General features: G+C 46.8%; 2 protein-coding genes across 2 annotated transcripts; one reads left to right on the top strand and one right to left on the bottom strand.

Annotated features, from left to right (window-relative positions):
• Nucleotides 1-58: 58 nt before the first annotated feature.
• ift140 (intraflagellar transport 140 homolog (Chlamydomonas)) lies at nt 59-19,785 on the top strand. Its single transcript, XM_040176690.2, has 30 exons — nt 59-221; nt 731-894; nt 1,022-1,243; nt 1,439-1,560; nt 1,682-1,812; nt 2,143-2,318; nt 2,398-2,489; nt 2,565-2,671; nt 2,866-3,008; nt 3,106-3,309; nt 3,696-3,768; nt 3,902-3,993; nt 4,100-4,227; nt 4,392-4,509; nt 4,647-4,768; nt 4,866-5,001; nt 5,152-5,283; nt 5,819-6,057; nt 15,536-15,713; nt 16,033-16,223; nt 16,308-16,403; nt 16,494-16,626; nt 16,715-16,858; nt 17,011-17,139; nt 17,306-17,488; nt 17,581-17,784; nt 17,987-18,199; nt 18,449-18,615; nt 18,706-18,847; nt 18,943-19,785. The coding sequence occupies exons 2-30, from the start codon at nt 748-750 to the stop codon at nt 19,120-19,122; spliced, it is 4,344 nt and encodes a 1,447-aa protein (XP_040032624.2). The 5' UTR covers nt 59-221; nt 731-747; the 3' UTR covers nt 19,123-19,785.
• Nucleotides 8,555-14,792, bottom strand: tmem204 (transmembrane protein 204). The gene is made up of 3 exons (XM_040176693.2): nt 13,546-14,792; nt 12,776-12,931; nt 8,555-9,368 (listed from the first exon to the last, which is right to left on the bottom strand). Exons 1-3 carry the CDS (start codon nt 13,823-13,825, stop codon nt 9,124-9,126), a joined length of 681 nt encoding a protein of 226 aa, XP_040032627.2. The 5' UTR covers nt 13,826-14,792; the 3' UTR covers nt 8,555-9,123.
• Nucleotides 19,786-21,322: the final 1,537 nt, after the last annotated feature.

Raw genomic sequence — 21,322 nt, 5'->3', positions numbered from 1 at the left:
ATTTCCACGCGACCTTCCACCACTCGGGTGTTTTCGTTGTTTTCCGTGGCTCCTCCTCCTGCCCCGCCTTCCGGGTTGTCAGGGGCAACTGGAGGAGACGCTTCTTACTCACCCTGGAGGCTAAACAACACTAACGTTAGAAGTAGCTAAAGGTGTATGTTTTAGGTTATTTACGGATCGAGGAATCACTCTGACATTAACCCGAAGAAAGCGAACGCGAGGTTTGTCCGCACCGGATGTAACAGAGCGCTTAACTTCTACAGTAGCGGGAGCTAGCAATGGATGCTAACTTTGGATAGCTTAGCTAATGCTAGCAGCTAACATTAAAGCTAACTAAATCATTCGTTGCCTGGTGGTACTAACGTGAATGGCAGCTGCTAGTACTCTCTGTTTAGGCGTATTCGTAGTGAAGATACCGTGTGGGACGTTTACCTGTACTCACGGTAATATAACCCTGACTACTAAATCAACTGACGTTACCGTCAACGTTACATGTGTACAGTGAAACTCTAAATTCGGAACCAATAGATGCTATTTAAGGGTACGTTCAAGACTTAACTAGTGATAAGTGACCGTGCTTTTAAAAAAAAATCACAAAATACCCATATTATACCAATATTAGGTTGTACAAAAACAAAAAAGAACAGTGAACTCTGATCCAATACAACCTGACTAACAGTATTGAAAGTTCCACCCGGCATCAATCTCCATTTTTTTCTTTCCTATTCAGAGAGGAGCAGTGGGGACATGGCGGTGTATTTTGACCACCGTATCGAGGCCCCTGACAGCACTAACGTGCCCTCTCAGGTGACCTGGCACTCAGCTCTTCCTGTACTGGCTGTGGCCTCAAGCAGCTCCACCACTGGAGGCAATGTAGACCTCTACCTGCAGCAGGTAAACACGAGGATTCCCCTATGATCATTGACACGGAGAGAAATACACCAACATCCAGCGTCTGTGGATATTCTAAATGACATCATACCAGACAAAGTTTGTGTACTTTATTGCTGTTTGTATGCAGGGAGAGTCAGTGGATAGCTGCCATTTAGAACGTCCTCACCTGCCCACAGCGCTGCGCTGGCATCCCGTAAAGCCAGTGTTGGCGCTGGGCTGGGAGGATGGAGCGGTAGTGCTGCTGACACACCCCTCCGGAGATCAGACGGTCCTTCCCAGCACACATTCTGCCTGCATCACACTGCTGGAGTGGAGCAGCTCTGGCAGCCGCTTAGTAACTGGCGATCAGGTGGGTGCATTGCAGTGACTACGCACAGGTACTCCTTTACATGTCATATCAACATACTGATGCTTTCATGGTATCCTGGGACTGTTTTTAAGAAATTATAAACATACATTTTTCTGAAACTGGATCAGGGTCTGATTAGCCAACATGACATGAAAAACTAAACTTAAACTTTAGATTTACATTATTTTATTACAGGCCGGAGCGCTAGCAGTCTGGAAGGTAGATGCGAGAGGGAGACTTCAAGGAAACCATCTTGTGAAGCACGAGTACTCCAAACCTCTTACTTGCTGCATCTTCAGACCGGCCTCGCCTGGGGAGTAAGCAAACAGGATGCAATGCGGAGAGCTAGTTATTCTTCTCTCCAGATAGAGATGATTAAAAATGGCCTTCTTGATCTAAATGCTGCATGCTGATAGTCAAACCCAACTCATGTTACAGCGACGTGGCGATGCTGGCTCGTGCATCAGTTAGTGGGGATGAGAGTGCTTTGGACATGTTCAGTTGGAAGGGAGCACCTCTGAAGATGGGCCCACAAGATGGACTTGCATTCTACGTCAGCTGCACAGATGGTGAGAGTCTATTTTTGTTGTGTGCAGCATATTAAGTATATTGCTGTTTTTATATATCATTATACCAGAGTAAGTATTTTTAATGTTTGTATATATTTTGTGTAGCTCAAGACTTTTACAATCTCCATTAGTGATCGGCACCTGTAGAACTGTTCTCCAGCTGAGCCATTCGTTGCATTTCAGTTAAAAACATATTATTATTAAAACTACTGCACTTTAATTTAAGTTGTTTTTAAATACATAACAAAATGTTGATAATGTCATGCTTTGAGTGCTTTGTGTTATTTACAATACACTTGCAATCTCTAACCCTGTGCACCTTGTATGTAGGTAAAGTCCACAGTGTGGATGAGCATTGTAAGACAAGCACCCTTCTCAGTGTGGAGGGAGCAATCAAGAAACTGCTCTACCTTGACAAACGCGAGGTGCTCGCCGTGATCACAGACACCCTGATGTTGTCACAGTACACTCTTGGACCTGAGGGAGGAGCTCAGGAATTCATGAAGGTATTCAAACATCTCTAACAATTAGATTTTCTTCTTTCTTAAGGTCAGTTTCTTTAGTAAGCTATGCTTTTCATGGTAGGTGAAGTTGAGCAGCAAGACTGGGAAGAACGTGGACCTTTTCTGGACGGACACCGGCCTCCTTATCACAGCAACGGGGGAACAGGTCGTCAGGTCAGTGCACACATACTGTTTGTGCACACATACTTTACATTCCAATTGTGAACTTTATTATCTGTCATTTATCAGGCTGTGGGACCTGGACGGAGACGACAACTATGTTTTGTCCCTCAACGAGAATCTGGGGTTTGAGAAAGGAGAGATGATCAACTGCGTTGCTTATTGTGCAGCAAAAGGTAGTGGCTTGGCTTTGGAAGTACAAAGCCAAATAATTTCATCACATCCATCCGTGCATCCGTAGTTCCTAGATGTTTAATTTCATCATATGCTCAAACAAATTGATTCATAACACACATACATCCCCTAGATTACGTCAATACACGTTACATGACTCATTGAACGCATAGAATTGTGTTTTTGGCCACCCCAGAGATCTTGGCAGCTGGCACCAGCCACGGCCGCATAGCGATGTGGAAGATGGTGGTGCAGCCGAGCGCCAGCAGAAGTGATGCCAAGGCCCAGTGGCAGCTGCAGACACCCACGGAGGTAGACGGAAATGTCATTCAGCTGCAGGTACTGTACGGAGGAGCATTTTGTAACCGAATGTTATTATTATTTAAGTTATTATGTGTATGTATAGATTGAAGTTGACTCAGACCCTCCATTTCAGTGGGGCTCGAGCTTGAATCTGCTGGCGGCCAACAATTCCAACACGGTGCGGATTCTGTGCGAGCATGTGATGTCAGCCCATTTCAGCCAGCAGGTGGCGGCCCTGCAGCTCACCCCCACCCAGCTGAGCATCACTATGTTCACCTCAGGAGAGCACCTGGCCCTGCAGGCTGACATGCATGTCAAGGGAGTGTGTGTCACTAAGGTAAGTCTCTGTACTGCAGAGTGAAGGGGTTATGGGGATATATTGGCCTAAATGTAATGTAATTATATGATACATGTATGTTATCTTTTGTGTATAATCACTTGCAAATAAGCCATAGTTGAGTATTGGTTACATACCGTGTTGTAGCCATATATATCTGCATACATAATAATCTTCATGGAGTCTGCTACGTTGCCCCGTCGTATTTATACTATAGCTTTGAATAAATAAACTAAACACTGGCTCCTTGTGTGTTTTTGCATTGGCCACCATAGTTTAAACTCTCCGCTACACTTTGGACCTTTAAAAGAAGACAATGATGGCCTCTATAACGGCTAGAAATACTTAACTGTAACGTAACTGGATGTGCGTTGTCATGGCAACAGGACTCAGTGACGGTCTGGAGTGGCAAGCAGGTCACCGTGTACGAGCTCTCAGGCGCTGTTCTTCGCAATACAGGTACACGCCTGGAAGCAACTGAGCAGAACAAACAACATTCTACATATGTGACTTTTTAGGATCTGCTCTGCTCCTTCCTTTGTGAACTTGTGCCTTTCTCTTTTTGCCCCCTCCTCCCTCGCTGATTGCCCAGGATCGTTTCCTTGTGACTCTTCTGTCGTAGCTGCACACGACGAGAACCTCTACACGGTGGAACCCAACCGGGTTCAGATTCGCACGCCACAGGTCGGCCACCCGTCAACTTACTGTCCAGTGTTCACCAAGCACAGAGAGGGTCCTCCGTTTTCTAAACGCACACTTATAAATGAGTCTTGCTTCCGCTCTTCTTCAGGGCACCGTGAAGCAGCTGCTGACCTTTTCCAAGGCAGAGGGCAATCCGGTTCTACTCAGTGTGTGTCAGTCTTACCTGGTGGTGGGCACAGACGCAGCGCACATCAGAGTGTTTGACCTCTCCCGAAGGTGCGTGACGTTAATGAGGATGTTGGTATCCCTTCAGTTCTCGTATCCTTTGATAAGAGAACCAGGGAAAAGAAAACAAGTTGACTTCCATGTATTGTTCATACTTCTAGGATAACACTACGTTTCTTGTCCAACAATGCCAATCTTACTTTGTGTCTTTATAGAGATGCCAAAGCTCACTGCAGTGCAAAGAACTTGGCTGAACGGATTTCTAATTTGGGGGCCCTGAAGTCCGTCAAATGTAACGCCAACGGCAGCCAAGTCAGCATCCTAATCTCCCAGGTGAATGGCCAACAAACAACAAACAAGTTTCCTTCTATATGTGTTCTTGAGAGACGATACTTATATTCACTCATTCACGGTCTTAAAACGGGACCATTTCATGTGAATGTTTTCTGTTTATGACTCTTCGTTTTTAGGTTAATGGGCGACCGGATCACAAAGTGTACTTTTATGACGTTGAGATGGACACTGTGACGCACTTTGACTTCTTCGCTGGCCGACCGTCCAGCGGTATCTTTCAGCCCGAGGACAGTGAAAGGTAGCGATTGTGGCCTTGGACTGAATTTGGACTCCTTCCGTGTTGCGTCTCCTCCTCCTGGTCCTCTGAAACTGCACCTGACTGCTCTGTGTTCCAGGAAGCAGATTCAGGCCACAGAGCTCAGCGGCCGCTGCCCCGTGTCTCACGTCTGGGATGAGAGTGAACCTCGTCTCTTTGTCTGTGAGACTGTGCCGATTGGCTCAGAATCCTCGCCGTCAAGTTTCCTCCATACGGTAAACCTCGAGATAGGTCATCAGGTCCAGTAGTGCTAAAAATAAGTAGAAGCAAAGCTGTATGTTTGCGCATTTGTAGATGATTAAATGGGAAAGTATGCAAAGTACATTTGAGGTTGTTTGACTGTCTCTTGCCTCCCTCCTGCTCAGACGGACGTGTCGGTAGTGACGCTCTTCTGCACTCAGGACCATGGCCTCCTCCTGCAGGACTGCTACCCTAAACCTTCGGGCCTGCAAGCACTCCTCGCCTTGGATGTGCCCTACTATTATTTCAGCTGCAAGGTGAGGAACGAGAGCTCTTTGTGCTGCTCAGTGGACGGGAGTTCTCCTGCAGCGGCTGGAAACCTGGCTTTACACTGGCTTGTCTTCAACGTAGTCCTTGTTTGCACCATCAATATTCTCACACATGTGTGTTTGGTCTTACACGCCCCAAGCTGTTATTTCGGAGGGGGGGTGTCTTTCGACCAGAAGTAAGTGTCTGTCCCTTACAGTCTAGTCACTGAGCTCATGTATTTTGGATTCCCAATAACTGTAGTTGTGCGGCACGCTATCCAAGATCAGCCGCACAAGTGCGATGCAGATGTCACTTTGCTTTGTCCAGTTTCCATCCACCGTGTGTCGATCAATAGATTTGTTGTTGTTTGGTTCGCTCTCCCTCCTGACCCCTCCATCGGTTGTTTTACTGATAATCATCCGTATGATGATTATCACCAAAACAACTTGAAGCGAGGTCTTCACAACTTGCTCCGTTTATTTACTTGAATCGCCCGCTTACCAAATCTTAACACCACGTTTTTCCCACCCGGTGCGTCCTCAGCCCGGTGAGCGAGACCCAGCAGAGAGTTCAGCCGCGCCATCAGCGCCGTCAGAGCAGACCCAGCCGCCGGTGGGTTCGGCCGCCCAGTCCTCCCACATGGTGTCCAGGCGGCCTCTTAGAGACTTTGTGGGCCTGGAGGACTGTGACAAGGCAACTCGCGACGCCATGCTCAACTTCAGCTTTTACCTGACAATCGGCGACATGGACGAAGCCTTCAAGTCTATCAAGCTCATCAAGAGGTAAGGCCTCTTAATAAGGCTGGTAAGAATATAACCTCTTCTGCCAGCAGCCCTATTCTGTTCAAAGGCTGAGCAGAGGCCACATGAACAGCATTGTTGCTTGAACCTCGACTCTTCTCTGAATGCTCAGCAGCAGGGGAGCCGGAACGTACTGCTTCTGACTTCCATTGAGAACGTGGCATTGTTGCCTCTTGCTTTTCCAAGGCCCCCATGTTCATTCAACACCTCCGACCCTTCAGGTCAACACGGAGGAAAACTACATACAATAGTTTTGTAACCTTAATTTGAATGTACTCTCTTTAAGGGTGACAGAGGATCAAGGTTTAACACTGCTTATTTAGTGTATATATACTTATTTAGTATATATATATATATATATTTTGTCATCCCAAAGATATACAAACAAAGCAGGCCCTGCTCATAAAGGAAATACTACACTGAATTTGAGGTTTGAAAAGTTAAATTTAAAACGTGCACAACATTTTAAATACTGTATAATTCCACAGTATATAAGTATATAAGAAAACCTAAACATACATAAAACGCAAACTAAACGGCAGTGTATCACATCTTGATGCTACAGTTAAATGAGAATAACCTTTATTCAACAACAATAGTTTAAACACAGGACATGATTAAGGACTTTTTCAGTCCTTCCTAGGGCAGAATGTGTACATGCTCTGCGACTGTTTCTGTCGCTGTACGGGTGTGTTCAGAGGGGATGTACTTTTCTAAACACACACACACACACACACACACACACACACACACACACACATTTGGTCTCCCTCGCCAGCTCGGTGCAGAAGGAGTGCCCTTCCCATTCTTGCAAACATCGAATCAGGTCACTAAAAGGATGTGCGTGTCTGTTCCTGTGTGTGTTGGGGAAACGTATGTGATTTCAGACCAGATTTGATGTTATCTTCAGCAGAATACGTGATTCGGGGCACAGGGCCTGGATTCTGCTGTGGTGTTGATTTGGAAGTGCACACAGAAAACAAATGGGTAAATGGCATTAAAAGAAAATGAGAAAATAGCATATGACACTGGCCGGATATTCCAGAGAGTTTAATAGGCGTGATGACAGATTTACCGAGTTCCTCATTGGTGCCTATTTTTACTGCCGTGTCTTTATAAAAAAAGGTCAGCATTGTGTTTGATTCACGCATATCTCCAGCCACAGGGATATGCGTTTCCTGCTGCGTAAACCTGTACCTTCTCTTCTGGGACTGTTCTGCTGCAGCTCTTTATATTGACGTTGGTTTGACATTGGTTTCGATTCTGTTTCATCTAACCAATCAAGTAGAAGAAATGTTAAAGTAATAATTCACCTCATCCAAAACACATAATCTCAGCATGAAAGTGCCCCCGTCTCCCATGTCAGATAGGTTGGAATGTCTCGAGTCGGTCCAGACTGTGCTACTTCCTCTCATTCACGTCGTCCCTGACTTTTGGTGACATGCTGCAGGGTTATCTGCCACATGAAGGCAAGCGACTGTCTTTTGGCCTCGGCAATCGCTGTTTCAAAGCAAAACTCCGCCCTTTGCATCAGGAACTAAAACACCCGAGGAAGTGTCCACGCTCAGGTTGTAGTCGTCCCAGTTGGCTGAGGCACATGTGACCCTCGTGCTCTCAGTTTATTTGTTATAGGACCCGGCAGGTTTGGATCAGTTTTTCAATGATGGTACTGGAATTTAAAATGTTTCTACCAGTGGACTAATAACAGCTAGTGCTCAATAACGGGAAAAACCAGTGTACACAGTGTGTCTATATATATATATATATATATATATATATATACATATTTTTATATCAATATAATTATATACATATATATTATACATATATAGTGTGTGCTATATACAATATGAGGATGCATGTGGACTTCTACTGTTCTTACTTAAGCTGATAACACTTTCTGAACTCTGAAAAAGGACGTTTGGTCAAAAGCGCCACAAAGTAAGTAAGTAAGTCAACCTTAAGTTAAGAATATCACAGGTGGTCGGATTCTTTTTAATGTCAAACATGTAATTATTTGTTCAAGTATGTCATTTGTCCGGTGTGGTGTTGGACACCAAAACAACAATAACAACCACCTTTCTGTTTGAGTAGTTACCAAGAGATTTATTGAATTTATACGATATATTATTATTTAAATTTGCCCCCATGTGTGACCCACTGATAGCCTGAAGTTCTTTGAACAAGTATGAAATGGTAACGATAATACTATTACTAGTTATAGCATTATCCTTATATTCATTTTAGAATACAGTATGTACCATAAGCGAGCAGAATTATGGAAGGAAAGCATCAAAAGTGATTTTTGAAATCTGCACGTCATTTTAAAATACAGTACACTTTGTTAGCAGTAATTTAACAAATACCACTTTAAAAACATGCAAAATCGCTCCCACACATTCATTTGCAATTCATTTGTGTTTTTACGTCTTTAGGAGAAAATGTGTGAATGTGATAAAGACGCATTCAGAGACAGTGAGAATATTTCCTCATTTCAGTAGGTTCTTATTTATTTGATATATCATCTCTCATTAACCTTTTTTTTAGACATTAAATATTGGCACTGATTTGGGATCTGCCCACTCACAAGGTTCCACATGCTCTTCTGCTTTTACCTTGTTGGTTTACTCATTTACTTGCACCATATATCACTAGTAATAATATGTACTCAACGTGTAACAAGCTTTAAAGGGATGCAAACACATATGAGGTATTCTGGTATTACATTTTCAACATCTCTCATAATTTCTGATTATGCAGAAGGCCATTTAATAAGTGCACATATAAGAAAACTGTTCAAGTTCCAGCTTGATCGTTTCGTGTCTAAATTTCATAATTAGCCATAAATGAGCTCACCCGAGCATGAATAAGTGAATCCCGATACGTTTTTACAATACGTTTGGTAGCTTGGGGTTGATTTATACATCAATTTGACTTGTGAAGCGTTATAGTTCCGACGGCACTATGTGGGGAGAAGTTGTGACAACGTTTTACAACTGTTAGTCCAGCTGTTGCAGAGCCACAGTCATCTGCTCGGAGTCACGTGGCTCAACAAGGCGACTCCACGTAGTCGTTGTCTAGGCGCGGGTGGAAAGGGGACGCCAGCGAGCGGCTGATGATGATGACTCGAGGCGCGAGACAGTCATCGCGGCGATGTAGAATGTTCCAGATGAGCATCGCCGCGGCCAACGTGGCCAGCAGGCAGGCCGCGATGTCCAAGTAGCAGGAGTAGGACAGGTGCGTGTAGGGCCCGATCCGGTAGAAGGTCACCAGTCCGATCACCAGCACGAAACCTGCACGGGGGGGAAACAAGAGAAAAGGCTTCGGTCAGTGAGATTCAACGCGACCAAAAGGTTCCTCAGACACTCGGAACACAAAATGTTCTGAACAATATTTTCTTTTCTTTGACTTTTTTTTTTTTGTGTGTGTGTGTGTCGTGAACTCAAAGTGTCGTTTTGAAATCCCTCATGTAGACTTCCATCCCTGTAGCCTTGTTCCACAGTTCAGCGGGAGCTCTGTGTGGGGCCTTTGAATTTGGAAATCTGCTTCCTCCCTGGGAAGAACTTCTGAGATCTCAGGATCAAAGTTCTCAAGGGTTTAAAAATATCAGAGCGTGAATATATGTGCGGAAAAGCCTTTGAGATGTTTTTATCTGCTGATTTCTTTGATTCACAGTGAGTCCCGCAATGGAAAACTCCTGTTTGCATGCGAGGGTAAAAAGCCACAGCCCACCATTCGATGCTGTTCCTTTCATCCCAACTTCGTTTTATCAGCGATATCTGTGGAAAGTTATTCACCGTCTCCGCGGACCTTTTCTCATTCTTCCGAAGTATGAAAGCCCACAACCACCAACGCATTTCAAGTGTCCTTCAGTCAAGTATCGTCTGGATTCACTACTCCAACAATAATACATGTCTGATATCCTGCCCCGTCCACAGCAGTATAAATACAAACCCAAAAAAGAATCACTGGAAATATGGATGTACACGCTGTAGGATATGAATCAGTCCGCTTCCTGAAGGAATCAGCGGCACCGAGGGAGGAGACCGTTTGTATTCCTTTCTCTACGTCTACAGTGAGACGCCTGTCCTCGTTTTAACGAGGGTGTGGATCACTGCGTGCACGCACAGGAGCGCAAGTGTCTGCTTAATCTGTTCGCCTTCAACCGCTTGGGCTCCACATCCATTAAATGAATAGTCTCCCGTCCAGGTTGCAGCCGGCGTGCGCTGTGTGAACCTCTTTTTCTGGCAGAGACTTATCTCCCAGACTTCCTTCCCCTTCTTCCTCTTTCCATCCTTCCTTCCTTCCCTCCTCTCCACGCCCTAAGCCCCGAGGTTGATGCATTCGCTGGACATTTGACACGATCTGTTAGAGGAAGTCTTATCTCGAGGCCGGGTCTTGAAGATTCATTTAGCTGGTTGGCTTGGTTTGTCCTTAAACACACACACGCTGGATTAAAGATCTCAGCGTGCCTGGAGGTCCTGCCCGGACCGTTGCCACTCCTCTGTGATCGCAAATTCCTCGAGCCTGAGGTTTCTGGGAAAGGTTAGACTCCTTCCTCAGACCGATTTAACAAGATGTGACGTAAGCCCCGCGGTTGCAATTCCTCAGAAATCCAAAGAAACGCTAATGTGCCGCCCGCTCGCGACCCGCTGCCGTGACTCTTGACACGGAGCCCGTGTCCATTCAGAAAACGCATTCCGGAGGGAAATGAACAACACGGGCCTTCTGCTGTGTCCACTGAATGGAACTGCATGTTGTTATTCCACAGCCGGTCTCGCAATAAATGAGAATTTTGGCCCTTCTTAAAATAAAAACATTCCAGAGAAAGACGGTGATTCTTAACAATATCTCCATTCGTTCAGAGCGGAGGCCCGTCCGCTCCCTCCGTGGGGGGGTTCTACAGTAGGAAGGGCGCATTAGTCACTGACCGTTTTTACTTATTAAGATGACTAACTAATTATTGATAAAGCTGACAGTTATTTTCTAGACAGTGGTGTCTGTTTTGGTCTAGAAGGAAACACGTCCACTGAATCTACTGAACAGATTCCCATGAGATTTGGTACATAAGCGAGAGTGTTTTGGAATCTGTGGGATTAAGCGTCAGGAAATTTTCGACAGGCATTGAGGGTGTCTAATAGTTTATAAGCGTAATCACCAGGGTAAAAATGTATTTGTCCAAATCTTTCGTTTAACCTCCGAGCCGATACTTTGACTTGAGACGTAAGAACATTCCAAATCGCAAATGATTATTTTGTCAATTGACTTAATTGAATAAGTCACTAATTGTTTCAGATCTATATTCAAAATAGCCACAGTAGGTCAGACTTGCCCTTTGAAAAATGAGTAAAATTATATTCCTACTTGTAGTCAATAAAAACTCCCAAATGATATAAAGGTTAAATGTATAAAAATATATAAAGACAATGACGCGGCACTTCTTTTTTAATGCTTTAGTGTGATGTTGTATTATACTGACGCATCCCTTTAGTCATCTTCTGACTCAGCAACTTTGTTGGCCTTATATGGTAAAAGACAATCAAATGGGAAGATTCCATCACTATTTTTAGCCGTCAGTGAAATACGCGTGTGCTGCGTATTGCTTCATCGACTTTGTCCCTATTGTTTCTGACACCGACATTTGTGGGGATCAGTCTTCATATTATCAGAAGGGCTAAAAATGTTTAGCACGCATGTAGGTGATGGTGATTGATGTTTATTCGGCCATTGTCTCTGTTAATCAGGCTGTGGTGAGATCACTGGTTCCTGACGTTTGGCAAGTGATCTCCTCTAATATCGGAAAATACTGTAAACGCTGGGAGGGTCTCGCTCCTCTCGCCAAGGTCTTCAGATAAGAGTCCTCGTCCCCCACCGGGGACAAAGAGGACAGTCTTCGTTTGCCGCTTTGTATACACAGACATTAAAGCCAGCACGGCTTATCTAGACAGAGGCGATTCCCACCCCTGTGTTGTGTGCACCGCGGGACTTTTCTCCAGCAAAACACACAATCACACAACACACACAATCCCTCCTGCCAGCGCACACGCAAACACGCAGCCCCCGTTGAAACTGTCTTTCCCGTCCATTCCCCCTACCCTCGTTTTCCTTCGTCGGCTCTGGGGTTTGCATAACAGGTAGTCACAGACATTTCCTCGTCCTGAGCAGGGATATCCTGGCGCCCGACAGTCGCTCGCCGGCCCACTGCAGCTCTGGCCCGCGGGCTCTGGGACTGGGGCTAAAATTAGACCCAGACCCCCTTCAAGCTGCTCCGCCATGGCGATGCCGACCAGCTGAGTGAGCACCACGCCATTCCTCACCGTGGGGGGGGGGGTGCGGGCCTCAGCAGCCAGGACGGGTGCTGGGTGCGGTGAAGGGGCTTTGTTGCCATGACAGCATTACAGTTATTTCCCTAAGTGACCCTGAGGACCCCCAGCTTCCCCCTACCTATTTTCTCTGGGTGCTCAGGTGTTTTATTTGGTTTATTTGAACTTTGTGCACCTCGATCAGAAACGCCGCTGTGACATTTTACCCTCATCATGATTTGGACATAAAGTAAACATATTGTATACCGTTTTTTTTTTACTGAGTAAACTTAAAGCAAGAGGTGCGCTGCCCTTCTCCTTGTTTGAATGTTTTCCCTCTTTGAGATGTTTTGTGCGAGTTGTTTGTCAGACAGTAGGACAGAAGCGCTGATACTCACTGGCTAGCTGGAAGAGTGCAGCAATGGCCTCCTCCCACCACTGTGACTCCTGCGTGATGAAGGGCAGCTCCATCAGGCCCAGGAGGAAGATCAGCTGACCGGCGGTCAAGGCCACCGTGGCCATCAGGTTGCACGCCCGCATCATGTCAAACTGCACTTGAGGGACCAGAAGAAGAGCTTTGTCATTTTCCTGCTCCTGTGATCAGATTGCATTGATAGAGTCAGAGGTCTTGATCTTTTATGGGGCAATACAGTACGTGCCTGGTTTTTTCATGAATGGGGAGGCACGTCTCGGTCGAACTGCCCATTGTGCCCAGTAAAGTTGGCACTGGACCTTCCGTGTTTTCCAACTTATCCATGAATGGAAATTTCTCAATGGAGCTTAATTTAGTGAAGCCGCACAACATTGACTGTGCCTGGAATCTAAAATACATCCCCTGGCCTTGACTTAAAGCATCGCTTCGAGATTCTTCTAGTCCAACATAATTGTTCATCCAATCGGTTGAGTGATTTGCTTTGAGGTTTTTTAACATCTGTGGCCAATCAGAAGCTCCTGAAAAGTGCATCTGTTTCTCCACTGACTCGCAGTCAAATTCCTCTGCGACTACTTCGACCTACCAGACCTGTTACATCCAGGATGTACCAACCCGATAACAAGAAAGAGATGACTAATATCGTTCTTTTTATATATATATATATATATATATATATATATATATATATATAGCTTGTTTATTGCACTTAAATTCCAAACTAGCGTAAAAACTTACGTTTGACCGTGCTGCGGGACTCTTGGTAGCCGGCGTAATCGGAGCCCCATCCCAGGCCTTCACACTGCCTCTGTGGCCCCTGGCCTCTTTTCCCGGCCTGGTCGTCGTCCCGGCCCTTGTCCCCGCCCGTGGGACACATCCTCCATAGTCCCACGCTCCTCTTGCGTCCGTCGTCCAGGGCCTGCAGGACCCAGCTGGGGGTGAAGGCCGCCACATTATTAAGGACCAGTGACAGCAGGGCCACTGCCACCGCCGCCGCCACGAGCCTCTGCACGGCCATGCGGCGCCGGGCGCCCGCCACCTCCCCCTCGCGCTCCCCCGACGACCCCCGATGCTCGGCAGCGTCCTGCCCGCTCCCTGGCCTCTCGTCCGGGGAAGCGGCACCAGCGGCGCTCTGGGCCCCCTGGCTCCTCTCCACCTCCTCCGCCACCACCACCACCACCACCGCCGCCGCCGCCGCCTCCTCCAGCTGTTAGCGAGTGTCGTCCCAGCTCACACTGAGGGGGAATCGGCGAGAGTGTTGTCCTGAGGCTTAGCTAAAGAACATCTCCATTCATCCTCATTCAGGACCTGGTGGTTGTTGTTGCAGCCGATCCTCAGCCCTCCTCCTCAGACAGCGCTGCGGGTACGCTGGGATCGATCCAACTGGTACCTTGGTCCATTCCACTTGCTCCGGCTGGCTGCAGGTTGACTCTTTGATCTCGCTCCTGGACTGATTCTGATTCAGACGCTTTATTTCCCTTTTTTTGCGTTTTCGCGTAGTCTTTCTACTTCAGTGCGTTGCTTGCTGGCACTGCTCTGACTTCTGTGTGTGTCTGCAGCTGGATTCTCTGTGAAGGCAGTAGTTCTCTTTCTCTTTTTTTCCTTCAGCACTTCACATTGCCTTCGGAGGAGTGCAAATGCAAAAAAACACAGCGGCGTTGCTGCGAGCCGACTCGTCAGTGGGGCTCAACCAAGACGGCCTCTCAATTTGAAACTCCCACTCCGCCTGGCTTGAAGCAGAAGTTCTTTAAACCACCCCCTTCTGCTCCTGTCTGTCTATCCCACCCGCCCCCGAAACACTGATGCTCTGCAAATTCCTCAGGTCAGAGTTGAAATATTGGGGGGGGTTGCTTTTTCGTCATAATCCAAGACATCAGTTCCCAACTGTGGAAAGCTTCAGACGGACAGCTCCCTGCTTCATGATCACTTTAAATGTGTGTGTGTGTGTGTGTGTGTGTGTGTGTTTGTGTGTGAGAGAATGTCCCAAAGACCCCCTCGCAGACGTCACTGTTGTGTATTCTTTTGTCTGGGGCCCAGGGGGCGTTCGCCAAAGTCCTCTCTCCTGTGCAATAAACATATTGGCCGGCGCAGTCGGCCAGCAACAGGATGTGTTTCCTGAGAGGAAAAGAGGATGGCAAGAGGGGCCAAATGTGGACCCGTTCCTTCTCTGCTCTTTCCTTTTCTGTCTCTCTAGATCTCGCCGCCCTGTGCGCCGCTAACTCTCGCAGTCCAAGCGTCTCACATTTTCCTTGTCAGGGTGGGTTTTTGCTCTGTGACCATATAGAGACGGTCACTGCTCTCCATTCCCTCCATTTTCTCCCGCTCATGCCGAGGCCCCTAAAGGTTTGGGGTATTTCCTGTTGCCTAACTTTAATAAACAGCCCACATCTGTATCAGCTAAAGCGAGGAGGAGGGAGGCGGACGCAAATAGCGACCAGATGGCTGTGGAATCCTAAATTTGCAAAAGCAAAAGGGGTGTTGGGGGGGGGGGGGGGGGCTGATTTACGTCAGCAGGACAAAGAAAAAAAGACAGAACGAAAAACAGAGGTAGCAAAGCAAACCTCTCGCTGCCTCCACTTGTGTGCAGGAGATCCCTCGTGGGCATTTCTCGCGAGCCCGATACATGTGCTGTGAATAACTGCGCTGCCTTCACACTGAAATAATAAAATACCAATGCAGTGAGAACACATGGCCGTTGCAAACGAGGCATTTCTCCTTTCCTCTGCAGTAAAGCGGTGTGGGAAAACATGGCACGGATGTGTGTGAAAACCCGGCAGCTGGATGTGGCACGCGTGTGCCTGGGGAATATGGGAAACGCCGGGGCAGCGAAAGCACTGAAGGAGGCGGAGACTGAGCCGGAGCCAGAAGCCCGAGTGGCCATGTTGGCCATTCAGCTCGGCATGCTGGTGAGACAAACAAGTAGAGCGCGAGGGACGCCAGCGAGACGCCAAGCGAGGCGCCTCGCTGATCATCGATTGGTTGGCTGTGTCATTCATTGTTCATTGTTTGGCCATAAAGCATTTTGAAATTGTCAGATGAAGACATGATTTGTTTATTTAGTAATGTATTGTAATTGTATTGTAGTCATGTATCTTTATTATCAGAATGAAAAGGCCGTCCCCTCACTCCCGATAAATATAAAATCCTTCCAAAGAATCACTCTTCTACTTCTATGCCCAAAGAAAGGACCTTCAGCATTTATCTTTCCATCCTGTCCTCCAATAGGAAGATGCAGACAAGTTGTACAAGTGCTGTCAACGCTACGACCTGCTGAACACTTTCTACCAGGCTTCTGGCCAATGGCAGCGAGCTCTGGAAACAGCGGAGAACCACGATCGCATCCATCTGCGCACCACCTATTACAATTATGCCAAATACCTGGAGTCCATGGACGACAAGACCCTGGCCATCGCATAGTGAGACACAGTCTGATGTCGGCCGGTGTTGAGGATGCTGTGGATTTTAATTTGAGTCGTCACGCATCTGTTTTGTTGTTGCAGTTATGAGAAATCGGACACACACAGAGTCGAAGTGCCCAGAATGCTCCAGGACGACCCGTCGTCTCTAGAAATCTACGTTAACAAAATGAAAGACAAGTAAGTCCACAGCTTAAAAACAGCATTTTCCTGCACCGCGCAGACACCAAGTTACATTTTAACATCCGTCCGTTCATCTTGTCGGTCCAGGAACATCTACAAGTGGTGGGCCCAGTACCTGGAGAGCCAGTCCGACATGGACTCAGCGATGTCGTTCTATGAACGGGCCCAGGATTACCTCTCTCTAGTTCGAGTCCACTGCTACATGGGCAACATTCAGAAGGTGACTCGCTTTGTATTGCTGGTAACAATTATCACATTTTATGAGCCTTGTTTGTAATAATACAGATTTGGTTGAATTGCGACACCAGGCGTCTGAGATAGCCAATGACACCGGCGACAGGGCGGCGTCCTACCACCTGGCACGACACTACGAGGGCCACGATGACATCAAACAGGCCGTGCACTTCTACACACGAGCCCAGGCCTACAACAACGCCATACGACTCTGTAAGGTAAAGCTCCCCGCCGAGCCCGCTCTTATTGACAAATCACTGTGAATCCCCCAAATACCTACAGCCATACATTCTGAATTTCTCCGCTTGTCCTTCCATGGTCGTCGCTGCCCTTTAGTCTTCTCTTCTGGGTGTGTGTGGTGCGCCAACAGGAGACGGGTCTGGACGACCAGCTGATGAACCTGGCGCTGCTCAGCAACGCGGAGGACATGATGGAGGCCGCCTGCTACTACGAGGAGAAAGGCACCCACATGGACCGAGCTGTGGCACTCTATCACAAGGTCCCTCAGGGTGTTTTCTTCCGAGCGACTTGGCTTGTGTTCAGGTTGATGCATTCTAAACCCCTCCACAAGAGGGCAGTAGGGTGCTGTATGTAAACCTTAAAAAGAACGGGTCTTTTGTCGTCACAGCAGTACATTGATTGTTTTGCTGCTTGCTCCTCTGCAGGCTGGCTACGTCTCCAAAGCTCTGGAGATGGCCTTTGCCACCCAGCAGTTCTCTGCACTTCAATTGATTGCTGAGGACCTGAATGAGCAGTCTGACCCAGCACTGCTGGCACGCTGCTCGGACTTCTTCATCACACATTCCCAGTACGATAAGGCAGTGGAGCTACTGATAGCAGCCAAGAAGGTGATAGTTGGTGGCAATTAATCACAACATGCGTTGAAATATCGGTACTTACGTGTGTCACTCTTTTCCTTTGTGTATGTACGTGAACAAAGTACCACGAGGCCCTGGAGTTGTGTGTGACCCAGAGCTTGACCATCACAGAGGAGCTGGCAGAGAGAATGATCGTAACGGATTCAAAAGACCTGTCGCAAGATGCCCGAAAGGAGCTGCTGGAGAGGATAGCGGACTGCTGCATCCGTCAGGGCAACTACCACCTGGCCACCAAGAAATACACACAGGCGGGCAACAAGCTGAAGGTAATACTGTGGTGTGTAGTACATGCTATGTATATATATATATATATATACATCGTCTGCATGATTAGAATATCTTACAGGCATCTGTGTGAGAAGATCTCTGTTCATGATGCCGTCTGCCAACAGAAACACACACACACATGCACGGGCAAGACAATATGTGATGTTACACCTTAATATACGTATTCTTATTTTCCACCAGGCCATGAGGGCGCTCCTCAAGTCTGGCGACACAGAGAAAATCATCTTCTTCGCCAGCGTCAGTCGTCAGAAGGAGCTCTTCATCATGGCCGCCAACTACCTCCAGTCTCTGGACTGGCGCAAAAATCCAGAGATCTTGAAGACAATCATTGGATTCTACACTAAAGGAAAGGCACCGGACCTGCTGGCTGGCTTCTATGAAGCCTGTGCACAGGTACAGCAACAGTACACACAACAAATGCTGCCATTTCATGATGTTTAATATTGGTACTTGATGGTCGGGTTATGAATTTGAAATTTGAGAAATACGTTAAATTTAGATCCGTCCTTTAAGATAAATGTCAACACAAGGAAATTAATGATTAGGTTTTAACATGGAAAATTCCTTCTGCTGATATGTGTTGGCTTATAGTCGCAACTTTGAGGAATTTCTTTCAAATAACCATCGTTCACCATTGTAAAGGTGGAGATTGACGAGTACCAGAACTACGAAAAGGCCTTAGATGCTCTGACCGAGGCTTTCAAGTGCCTCTCCAAAGCAAAGGACTCCTCAACTGGACCACAGGAAATAAGACTCGCTGACCTGAAGCGTCGAGTAACACTCGTCAAGAAGTTTGTCCACGCTCGCCGGTGAGAACGGGACCCTCTTATCTTCTCGTCCTTTTCCGTTGCCGGCGGGAGGCTCCGCTGGTTGTGTTGACTGCGAGCGTCTGTGCGCAGGTTGTACACGGAGGATGCCGGCGAGGCCGTGCGCTTGTGTGAATCCTTGCTGGAGGAGCCGGAGTTGGACCCCGCCGTCCGGATCGGAGATGCATTTGGTTTTCTGGTGGAGCACCACTGTCAGCAAGGCAACTTCAAAGAGGTGACTGTGATGTATTCATTTGAAGGACGCATGAAGAACACATAGAAACGTGAAAAGCATATTGTACGACGCCTCTCTCCGTCTTTCTTCTCCAGGCCAACTGTAAGATGGAGGAGCTCCAGAGGCTTCTGCCATCACAGAACATCAGGTACTACATCAGCCAGGCCAGCCTTCAGTCCCTGCAAAAAGAAATGGGACTGTCCTTAGATTGTAGTGATAGAAGGCCCAGTGTGCAGGAGGAGGATGAAGTGGAGGAGGACTTAACGGTATCCTAAGTCTCGCCGATGATTGTTTTTTGTTAAACAATATAATATATTTTTGTATATTTGGATTCTTTATTTATGTGTCACCTTTTCGGGCACATGAATATGCAAGAATCTGCACTTTCTCAGACCAGGAACGTCTGTCTCCTACCTCAAAGGACAATATTTGACCTGCAATACACTAAAATGTCCAGTGTGACCGAGGACGAAGTGAAGGAATCGGCGCTGGAGGCTTTAATAGCTTTGATATATCAGTGGTGATGTTCATATAGACTTATAGAACAATGTTTCCATCCAATGCACAGGCAGTGCATCCAGATACAGGCAACCAAATTCATAATGAATCTTTACAAAAGCAACAGTTTGGTTGATTCAATGCGGGAATTCTTTTCTACCTGCCGCCCTGGATACGTGCTACTACATCAGAACTGATGAAAACAGGTTATCGCCTTGGAACGAAATCTTATTTCTGTGTCTCTTAATGTGCAGTTTGTCATAGATGTGGGTGACCTTTGGAGCAAAGCATGTTCATGGTAGTGGAAATACCCCTCAGTGTCAAAATTCGTATTTTTTAGCTATTTTTGATAACTTGTCAGTCTACTTCACACATGTTTACATTACAATTCGTCCTGTATATCGAAAGGTTCCTATAATAAAAGATTTTTTCAAATTGAATTGCACTCAAAGGTTAAACGATTTTACTTTACTATTCCTGTTTCATTGGTGAAGCTTATTGTTATTCTGACTAGCAGCTAACATGTGCTGCTGGTGACACCAATGACGGCTCTTTAATCATTCACGTCTGTGCTTTTTCCTAAAGTGAAGTAAAGTAAAATACGTTTTCCCGGCGTGTATGCGTGTCGCTCCCAAGCCAGGCGATAAACACCCACTATTTTAAACATCACAAGTCCACAAGATGGCGTCGCTGTCAGTGACATTTACCAACATCCCGCCTGTGGAGTGAAATCTTTACTAACAATAAGTTACTGCAGCTCTGCGAACCTCCCGCACAGCTTACTGTTTTTTTCATGCACAGAACTGACGTCCCTACAGTTGCAGTGGTGCTGCTCCTTGATTCAAATAAAATAAATCTGTGTGCTTTTCTCGTGTGTTGCCGAGCCACATTGTTGGTGGACACACTGTGTTTACTGTTACCGTCGCTTACAGCAGCGGTTCACAGGACATAAAGACGGACACACGCGACCTCCACGCAACTTCAGGACTTCAAGCTCCTGACCAAAGGCAGTGTAAGAAAATGTCTTTTCTTTTTGTAGTCTTCACTTCAAGCACAAGGTGCGACCCTCAATCACTGAGGCTGTCTGCGTTGTTAGATGTTGGACAAATCCGGTGTAATCACAGAGCTCAAGAGGGAACGAGACCACTTATCCAGTCTTACCGGACCCAGGAGGCGCGGCGCTGGAGAAGAACCGCCTGGCCGATTCATCTGCATCGGATTTCCCACATGATTTCCTTTTTAAGAGCAAAACCCCCCCATTCATAGCACATTAGTATTATACTTGCCCTTTTCTCTGTCTCTCTGGTATTACGTTCTTGGATGTGAAGTTCCAATTGTATGACATTGTTTAAACAGCAGGGTCCGTTCTGTGGAGCAGTGGCCAACACACATGTTTTATGGGCATCAGTAAACGTCCTCGTGGTTCTTGTGCTCTCACGTAGCTCGGAAACCAAGATGAGATGGAAGAAATGCTGGAGAAATGAAGAGCAGCTACGAGGAGCAGCAGAAGAAGCCGGAGGAGAAAGTGTAGAGGCCAGTTGGTCATTTACTCGGGGACGAGCGTGATTACGATGAAACCTCATTACGTTTCCATCTCCAGAGGTCAAAGGGCCAAAAGCATCTCGCGAAGCGCCGCTCAGTGTTCGTCTGCCCCTCGCACATCTGCCCCCGCACATCTGCCCCGCGCTCCCTTCTTTGATTTCTGTTCTAAACCGCGGCGTTTTATCCGCTGTGTGTGTGATGTGGTCTCTTTGCGTCGCCCCTGTGATGTGGCCGTCGGTGGATTTTGGTCGCTTCTCTCTTGTTGTTGAGCCTGTGTTTGGTTAACAGGGCGGGAAAAGAGTAAAGAGCTTCGAGGGAACAACGGAGCCACCCATAAATAAGTACCATAGAACATCTTTCAATGAGGGCAGATATTCTCTCTGCCTGGCGAACCTCTGAACTGATGTTTCATGTTGGTCTCAGAGCCAAGTGACG

This window comes from Gasterosteus aculeatus, chromosome 5 (assembly GCF_964276395.1).
Source record: "Gasterosteus aculeatus chromosome 5, fGasAcu3.hap1.1, whole genome shotgun sequence".
NCBI lineage: Eukaryota > Metazoa > Chordata > Actinopteri > Perciformes > Gasterosteidae > Gasterosteus > Gasterosteus aculeatus.
Note: the sequence above shows the minus strand (reverse complement) of the source record. Positions and strands in the feature narration are given on the sequence as shown.